Source organism: Azolla caroliniana, unplaced genomic scaffold, assembly GCF_043228905.1.
Source record: "Azolla caroliniana isolate FFs.n. ecotype wild unplaced genomic scaffold, voAzoCaro1.0.p SCAF_14, whole genome shotgun sequence".
Lineage (NCBI taxonomy): Eukaryota > Viridiplantae > Streptophyta > Polypodiopsida > Salviniales > Salviniaceae > Azolla > Azolla caroliniana.
In genome coordinates this window covers 19,001,773-19,011,585 of record NW_028230449.1, presented here as the reverse complement: position 1 = coordinate 19,011,585, position 9,813 = coordinate 19,001,773, and the positions used below count along the sequence as shown (strand labels likewise).

Here is a 9,813-nt window from a genome sequence, read left to right as displayed (position 1 = left end):
TAGCAGAACGTTGTGCTAGTGTTTAAGATACGTAGGGAAGCAATTGAAGGGACTTATATCGACAAGTGCCCTTCACTAGTAACGTGTCCATAAGGGGACGTATCTTAACTGAGACAGTTAACAACACCAAAATGAAAAGGGCAATAATTGTTTGAAGGGAGTATTTGCTCTTTGTGATGAAGTACCAAAGGTATGAGAAGAGGCATTCCAATCTTTTTGCTCATGCCTGGCCTTGGTTTGGAGTGAAGGAAGGCGATGAAGTTGTCATTGCAGAGTGTAGGCCATTGTCAAAACCGTAAAGTTTAATGTGCTTAAGGTCATCCCAACGGGATCATCATAGGGTGACAGGAAGGCATTCACAAGGATGTAAACTCTAAGGCATGCTTTAGTGAATGAACATGGCATCTGGGAGAATGCTTGAGGTGATAGTGTTAGGAACTTCTAATATTTGTTGTATTACTTTTTTCTAGTCCATGGATGCTACATTGAGGATTTTGCTCCAAAAGAAAAGAAAAGAGAGAGAGCTCTATCTTAGAATATGTGGAGAAGGGAAAACTCAAAAATCAAGAATAAGAGCTAAAAAGTCACAAAAGTTCTTCGGAAAAAAAGTTACCAAAGTCACTTTTATATCTCACTTTGAAAAGGTTGTTCCCTTTCACATCTGGGTGGATTTGGCCTAAATCTCGATGAGCAATTTTGTCTCATCTCATGTTTTCTTAATACTACACTAAGTTTAGTACTCATGCCCATGCTTAGGTTAATGTTAGTATGCATTCTTAGGTTCATCAACAAATTATGTTTTACATTGATGTATTGCAAGTGATAGATTGTTTGTTCTTGACATTGCTCTAACTCTCATTAATCACACCTCTCTTTGAGTATTTACATATGTGCCAAATGATTGAATTATATCCTATGTCATTGTTCAATGAGGGTTTGACATCATTCTTGATACACAATCTATAGCGTTGTATAGCTATAGATGTAACCCTCCTTAATGTTTGCCCCCCATGTTAGAGGCCATTGGTTTGCATCCTATATGAATGTATTGATTGTAGTAATCACATTCATGCAAGAAATCTAGCTACCATTGATTTGCCCCTTCACTTGCCACCTCCATCTCCAATAATACCTTTTCTTTTCACCTAAATCTCGCACTTGTTGACTACACATTACACATCTTATTTTCGATTCCCGTGCTGGATGACATCCATAACTCATCCAACGCTCGTTCAACCCCTCTCTTCTCCCTCTAGTTTGTGAACTTTGGCTCATTGAGGAACATGTGATGTCCAGTAGTGTGCACTCATTAGGTTGGGGGAGTAGAATCGTGTAAGCAAGGTTTGATAGAGCAATGAAAAACTAAAACGATGTTTTGGGCTTATTTTGGTTTCTTTGTTCTCAAGATTTAAACTACAATGTCTCTCTATCTCTCTCAGAGACACGTACTTCTAGTTTTGAGCACTTTTCTCTAACCCTTACACTAATCTTCTAGTATGAGTTGGTTAGTTTAGATTGATGGAAGCAGTCAAACAAACTAAGTTCTTAGTTAATTTCACAATATTGTTAGCTACTTAAGAGTGATTGACAACCAGTGTTACCCATTTCTCTAACAAATGGGTAAATGGTGATCCAAGCCTATAATGAGGCCTCAGTAGGGAGATAAGAGCTCTGATGAAGAGCAAAATATGTAGTCAACGTAACACACCTGGAAACGACACAATATTTTAAGATTAGAAGATAGAGACAATCGACCCTAGATATGAAGAAGTTTTCGTTTTTGATACTTTTAAGAAAATCATGTCCTTGGATTTTTCGGTTCTTTTGATAGTGTAGACGTTGAATGTATGGCCCTGTGTATTCTCTCATGGATTAAGAATATAAAGGCCTTTTGAAAAAGAACCTTTGTGTGTGGTCACGCTACTTTGAACATAGACAACGCATACAGATGATGTAACAAGCATGTGAAGTGAAACAAATATTTAGCTCATCAATTCTACATATTTAATTGTGATAGAAGGTATGATTTGATTCCCAAATTGACAAAAATGCATATAAATCATTTTTACCCCTAGTGTTTCAGCAAAAACAATGGAAAGTTGAAATAAGATGCAAATGCCTATCACTAAATGTCGATAATGTACTTCCTGTGGACCCACATATGTTTACAATGCAAGATAAATTGCACACATGTAGATGACACAAATCTCTTTAACATTAGTTGTAAAGCTCAAGCAATATCTTTGTCGAAAAAGAGGATTCTGATCTCATCAGTTGGGAACAAATGTAATGAGTTAAAACAAGGCACAACTTTTAATTGTCGAGAAATTTTTGCTTACTAAATTTATTGTATGTTAGCTATGAATGTGTTAAATATTGCTAGGTCTCATGACAAAAGCAATCAAGAAAGAAAAATCAGATGAATATTGGCTTATTGGGAGAGTAGGCACTTGTTGTATACTTTGACACTCGTCTCACATGCTTCTCTATATACTTTTAGAGGAGTGCACATGCATTCATTACTAATGATTCTCAAACATTGAAAATGATTGAATGAAAAAACATTGGTAGTTCTTATGATGTTCTACATTGGTTGGCTTCCTACAATATTTACACATTGCATATTCCCTTGGAAAATTGAATAGTGAGGGAAATCAATTTTATTTCATGCAATTCCTTTCCTTCATTAACACCATCACATATTTATTAGCATTGCCATCACATACCGTTTTCACACACCTTATATCATGGAAACAAATGTCAATGACAATTTTATAAAGTCATGTTTTTGGGAGTAGCGTAATGATTTTTTAAAGTAGAACTACGAATAGTTCCAACTAAAATTACAAAGAGTGCTAATGAGATCAACGTCAAACCCATAGCCCGTGATATATAGCCCACAATCTTAAGATGACAAGGCATCAAGTTTATTTATTTGAATTTCTGAAATTGAATAATGTAGCTCTTGAATCGATAACCAATTATTTGTCGAAGGCAATCGTTTGCCATTTAGTGGTTTAGCACACAATGCCTCCTTCGTGAACTATATATATATATTTGAAGCTTTTTCGATACTCCGTGGTAAAGGAATGTGTTTGTCCCTTAAGTAATTTGAATGCTTAGAAACTTCTCATTATAACCATAACTTGTCAATTCATATTGGTATGCATCATTCAAAGTATATTATAATCGAAAATATCATAATCATGGCAATGAGCTATCGGGCAAAATTTCACCTTAATAATGAGTATTTTATAGATCTCAATCGGTCTTCAATGGATATTAAAAATATATCGATCTATTTTATCACATATTTATCAAAACGATTTGTTTTTCTATAGTTACATGAAAGGAATCACTACTTTTCAATGGTTGAATTACTTTACTCTAACGGAAATGGCACTTCAAACATCAGTAAGCATGTGTTCATATTAGAAACGAGTGGACGCTAATTAAATGCAAATTTAACTTTTCTTCCCCCTTTGATTAGAGTATGGTCAATCGATACATGTCTCTATAAACTTTAGTCTTAAATGGAAATTAAGTGTATGTTCGTTGATGTTGGTCTCTATAGATCATTCATGTATGCATGATGGATACATGCAAGTTATATGATTTGAAGAACTATACATTTATTTATCATTTGAAAAGAACTTACAAACCTATGTAATTACGAGAGGATAGTAAAGTTGTGAGTACTTTGACGGAGTGTGTCGATGGAAGTGCTTTAGAGGGAATCTAATCGGATGCATAAGAGACATTTCACGTATGAGAGTCGTGTTATGGGGATTCATGTGAAAGTGTCCTAAAAGGAGACATGCTTCTCTAAAATATGTAAGACATGTGCATCGATATTCCAACGTGCAATGTCAAGAAAGTTCTCTTGAATGCATGTGGCTACGTGATGTGACAAAAGACTGTGGAAAGGACTGAGATTTGGCTCACCCTTTCTTCATATCTATGAGACAAATGGGCAAGAAAACAACAAAACAAAAAACAAAAGGACTACTTAGTCTCCTCAATGCCCCCCGCTCTCCCCATACTCCACGACTTCTTTCATTGATTTAATTTTTTGCATTGCAATGAGAGGAGGAATAGTGGTAAAGCTCATCTCCATCTCCATCTCCATCTTTCCTTTTGCCTTTGATTAATAAAATTTCCTTTAGTTAATCAGGGGACTTCACAACTGATGACAATACTACACCATCTGAGAAATCGGCGCGAGGTCTAACTCTCTAAGATCATAGATGTGCACATAGATGTGCCCATTTACACACAATTTTTGGGTGAGGTATTGATAATTTGCCCCCACATACACACACATCAATCTTACTCCCAAGTCTTCTTTAGACGCACATAAAAATCTTGTCCACCAATCAATCTTTATCTCATTCAACCATGTAATTCAAGTTTATGATCCCTCCTCTAAATCCCCCCCCATATTGCACATTTCTCTCTTTGGGTCCTTCTTTGTGTAATCCTAAATCCAATATATAATAAAAAGAACTATAAAAAAAATTAACCATATTTATCATGAGGAAAAGCTTATGGTCCCCAGATGAGGATGCTAAGCTCAAAACCTATGTAGCCCAACATGGCTATGGCAATTGGAGTGATGTGGCTAAGCATGCTGGTAATCACTATACCTTATTTTGATGCCAATACAAAATGTGTAATATATTCCATGTGTCCAATGACAATCTTGAAAACAATAACATTATTGTAGTATTATGTGTGCCAATGTTATTAGGCACATTCCAATTGCTTAGGGTCTATTTGTTTACAAATGAGGTTTGAGCTGGAAATGCACCATGTCTAATGACAACTTGATCCCCCAAATTGTAATAGGTTAATGAGATACCTATAAATAACATTAAGATTGAGAATAGTTAAAACACATTTAAAGCTAATAGTCAATGTTTGAATTAATGGGTTATAAACCATGATATTGGTTAATAGTAATATCTAAGCTTAAGTATGTCCCTAACAATGTACTAAATACTAATGTAGTTATGAAAAGTAATGTTAAGGTTACTAAACAAATAAAGTGAAAACATGGATATTTATTAGGGTCAAGAAAGAAAATGAATTATTGAAACTTATGTAGGGCTCCAAAGGTGTGGGAAGAGTTGTAGGCTTCGTTGGTTAAACTATCTTCGTCCTGACCTCAAGCGTGGCAAATTTTGTGCCGACGAAATTCGACTCATCGTAAAGCTTCACAAGACTCTTGGCAATAGGTAACCTTTTTTTTACCAAACTTTTCTACTTATACACTAAATTCGTTCGATTATTCACATTTTATCTTGTTTCATTGGCGAAATGATATGATCATATTAAGTCACACAATTTTGTTGCAACAACTCTAATCCCTTTTGTAATCATCTCTATGATAGCTATAATTTGCGTCACGGTCCTCTCTAGCCCAGAATTGATTGAGATGTTCTCATGGCATAATCATTGCATTAGACAAGTTGCATTGCAAAGGAACAAATGGCCATGGAAACCATTTAAAAGTTTATGACTAAGTTTATGTTCGATCAATGATCAAAACCCTCAATCTTCTTATATTGCATGTTGTTTACCCTCTTATAATTAAATGAACACTCCACAACTTTGTTTTATTATCGTAATCCACTCATCTATTGTTTCATTCGTTTTTTTTTGTGCAATGCCCAATTTACCCTGAGGTTGTTTCTTGGTTAAGTTGGTCTCTACTTGAGAACTATCACACCATATTGATCAATGTCCATAATATCAAGTGCCTAAAATTTCTTCTACTTCATTGGTCCAATGTATCTCTTCCTAATCATCTAAGATCACTAATTAGGGCAATCATTTTGAGCAAGTTGGTCTTAATTCCTTCTTATGGATCACCATATTCTTTTTTAGTGTAATTTATGAACTCAATATCCCTTTAGATAATTTTGAGCAAGCATGTTTGACCTTGAACAATCTTGCTTGCCCAATTTGTTTTGAGTGGAGTTTCCTAATTTTATCCCCTTTGCATTCTCAATATGCAAAATTACTTCTAGCTTGTTGAAATAGGACAATTTCTTTGCTTTTGCATTGGGATTATATTTAATCATTCTTAAAGTAGATACCTTGTTATGCACTATAGCTTTTCTAGTTTTAGAATCATTGTAAAGAGGTTTACTAAAACCAATGCTTTTTATTCTCTTTATTGGTGCACTTCCAAGGTGCATCTCATCAAATGTTTAATCTCATTATGAGCATACATACAACCAAGGGCAAAGGAGCTCATAGAGATACTATTTGATAGAAGTTGGGAGCATCTAGAGATACTATATTGGTCTCAAGATAATAGATTCACATCGTTATTGGCATATGTATGGAATAACCCTTCCATGCATGACTTCTTTGTGATAACTGATGCATTACTCTCTTAAATGTTGGTTCCAACTCTCTTGAGTGCTTAATATAGTAGGGTAGAAGTGAATCTACTTACAAATGATCTATTTGACATTTGCTCGATATTTCAATGTATCCTCGGGCGATTTTTAATTTAGTTTTTGACTATGATTTCTTGACTGTCCCCATGTCCTAGTTACTAGCATCAAACTCATTTGAGCACATCTAACTTAATTCATCATCTTGCAATAATGCAATCACAATGGTGACATATCAACACATTCTAACCATTATGCTTCACATATATGCAAAATCAAGGACTAATTGAACACCTTCGTAGCTTGACTTTCCATGAGCCTAAGATAACTAGTAGTTTGTAACTTCCTTTAATATTTACCACATATGTGTTATGTGGGGCCATCCATTTTTGCTCCATTAAAGGGAGATGGTTTCAATGTTTCATTATTGTTTGCCCCAAGACAACAATCTCATATCTCAGGGCGAGAGCATTGTGTATCATCCTTTCTGGGATAATTTGAGGATGCATGATTGATGTTGAAGTCATCGTTAAGAATTTGGCACCACATTGGTGCAAAAGTAGGCAACATGAATGCACATTTTCGAGCGCGTACCCAAACATGCTAGGTGCATCTTGAATGTGTTGAGCTTAGCCTCCTCACTATAATGAATAGAAGACTCCCTACTCTTTATGACTTTGAGTAGTATAATTCATAATCACTATAATATCTTTGTCTTTTGCATCTAGCATTGACTCTAATTTTGACGCTAGAATAAGAAAATTTGACCACGATTGATTCCTTGCAATTTTCATAATAGAGATTCTTAAAACTTATAACCTCTCCATTGATTACTAAAATACACACTGGATCCAAAATATAGCTAGATTTTCTCACTCGGGCATTCTAGGTTTATCATTATTTGTTGAATTTACCATAGCCGATACTCTCTATATGTGTATATGTGAGACACACAAATACACACAAACATGGACATATATTTGTTAGTGAGGTTATTTGATAACGACATGCACTCAACCTATATTTTATGTAGTGGCATGTATTAAATTAGTACAATTCTTAGAGGTGTAGGGTAGTGTATTTGAGTTGTAGACGTGTGGTAATTGATGATATGATCTTCATTATTGTTGTAGGGTTAGTCAACAAACATTTTTTGTATCCTCATGTTATCTAATATATTAGCCACAATCTTGGGCATCATTAGTTGGCAAAGATTGCATGATCACTTTATAACCCATTATCATTATAATTCTCTTTTTCATAACCCTATACAAGAGTCACCATTAGAATTCTCTTTGATATTCAATCTTGCTGCTTATGGGAAACCCTAGTTAGAGAACCAAAGTTTCATTTTCCCCATCATATAGGGTTACGCTTGAATATCTACAATTCGAGTGATTTGAAGTGTTCATCCTTTCATATGATCCTCACAATTATAGTAGGGACAATGAGAACTTCTTTGTGTTTTCGTCTTTTAGTATATACACCACTTCCCTCTTTGGTAAAAGCACACAATTATATTAATTGTATGTAAAATACACTTAGTTACAACATTTCTTAGTCTCCTCTACCTATCATATGCCTATGTAAGGAGAGGGATGTCCTGTAATGTCATTAAAAAACCTGAATATGCATTTGAGGAAATGATCCCCGCATGCTCTAGCATCCAAAATTTCCACGTGAGAATACCTTTCAGCTTTTCTCTCTCTCTCTCTCTCTCTCTCTCTCTCTCTCTCTCTCTCTCTCTCTCTCTCTCTCTAGGTTTATTTGGCAACAACTACAAAATATTGCATTGATGCAAGGTCCCCTACCTTTACAAATAGGAGAACAACCATGGATTGATTGGTGTTTACGAGCCCGATCACATTGTTACAAGTGTCTACTAATCTTTTGTATCATTGTCTTGTTGAGTCTCTTGGATGGTTATCATTGTCACACCCATTGTAAGTAATGTTTCTCTCACTCTCTCACACACATTTTACGTCCATAAATTCATGGGGCTTGAGTAACGTTATATTGGTGAGGATCTCCTTCCTACGAAGGGTTACTCATAGTTTAATCACAAAGTCTCAATGTGTGAATTAAGGCATACACATATGAGCTCAACCTTCCAGGTGTTCTCTTTAGTGTGACACTCAAGTTATCACCCCAACTGAATATGTCATCATAGCTTTCATGAATTGCACCATATATTGAGCATGTAAAAAGCCAATGATACTCATCCTCTACTAGCCCTTCCTTGCATACCTTACATGTCTTTATATTTGACAAAATTTGATGTCATAATACAATTTCAATACTGAGCTTGTGTGAGGTCTCTACGGGAGTTAATACTCATGTTAGTAATGAGATATGGTTGAATACAATCAATAGGCTTGGTTGCTTTATATATATATATATATATATATATATATAGAGAGAGAGAGAGAGAGAGAGAGAGAGAGAGAGAGAGAGAGGGAGGTTACAACTACCTCTATAGTACCTCTAAGAGATTAGCTTGCTATAACATCCTCATTATTCCAATAGGGACAATGAGGGTTTTATGATTGTTTTCAATATACACAACTTTTACGAACTTGAGAGATATAGAACAAAATAGAATAAACACTTTATTGTCCATGATGAGGCCAATTTGACCTATGGGGCCAAATCACCATACCATCTTGTATGTGACTTCTCCATATGAATGGGGGTTACTACTTTGTAGTAAAAACACTCAATGTGAAAATAATGCATCCACATATGTATTCACCCTTCTTGGTGGAAATTTGAGTATGACACTCACATGATCATACTAGTTTAACAAGCCATCCCGTAATAGCAGTTGGCAAAGTAGTACTGATATTATGATTTAACGCTTAGCTTTGTTGCGTAAGTTAGTAAAATATATGGCTTTCCATTAGAATACAACTTCAATACAAAAGAGAGAGAAAGAAATTGAGGGAACACTACTATTAGGACTAAATTGGGGGTGGGTGTTCTATGGGGTGAGAATCATATCACATTCCTACATATGTTAGATAGAGGGCTCACAATGACGATATTTTGCATGGATGGATGTAGCCCATTCAATGCTACCTCTCTAGAGTGGAGGCATACACACTAAACTCAAAATATTTTGTCATTCTATGTGAGGTCCAGACTCCAAAGTATGACCTATGAGATCCAAAAGACAAGGTTACAAGAATATTTTTTGGTGGCGCAAAGAATGCGACCATGCCATGTTTTACTAATGTTGCTCATATGCTCAAACAAAAAGTATATGTTGAAGAGTTGGGGTTGGGATTTTTTATTTCAAGAAACTTTGTACCGTTGGTGCATGTGGTAATTGGTGGTAGGAAGCATTGTCATATGACCGTTGTGAATTCTTCACATTGCATTGTGATATGCTCCTCATCTTCGATAT

The 9,813-nt window shown here is 35.3% G+C and overlaps 1 protein-coding gene across 1 annotated transcript in view; it reads left to right on the top strand.

The window, feature by feature from the left end:
* The first annotated feature begins 3,984 nt into the window (after window positions 1-3,984).
* The window catches only part of LOC147855747 (transcription factor MYB14-like), a 7,211-nt gene continuing 1,382 nt past the window's right edge, over window positions 3,985-9,813 (top strand). Inside the window, exons 1-2 of the mRNA XM_087330533.1 lie at window positions 3,985-4,633; window positions 5,108-5,237. Of these exons, the coding sequence (XP_087186659.1) occupies window positions 4,534-4,633; window positions 5,108-5,237 (230 nt within the window). The 5' untranslated portion in view covers window positions 3,985-4,533. The remainder of the gene's footprint in view (window positions 4,634-5,107; window positions 5,238-9,813) is intronic.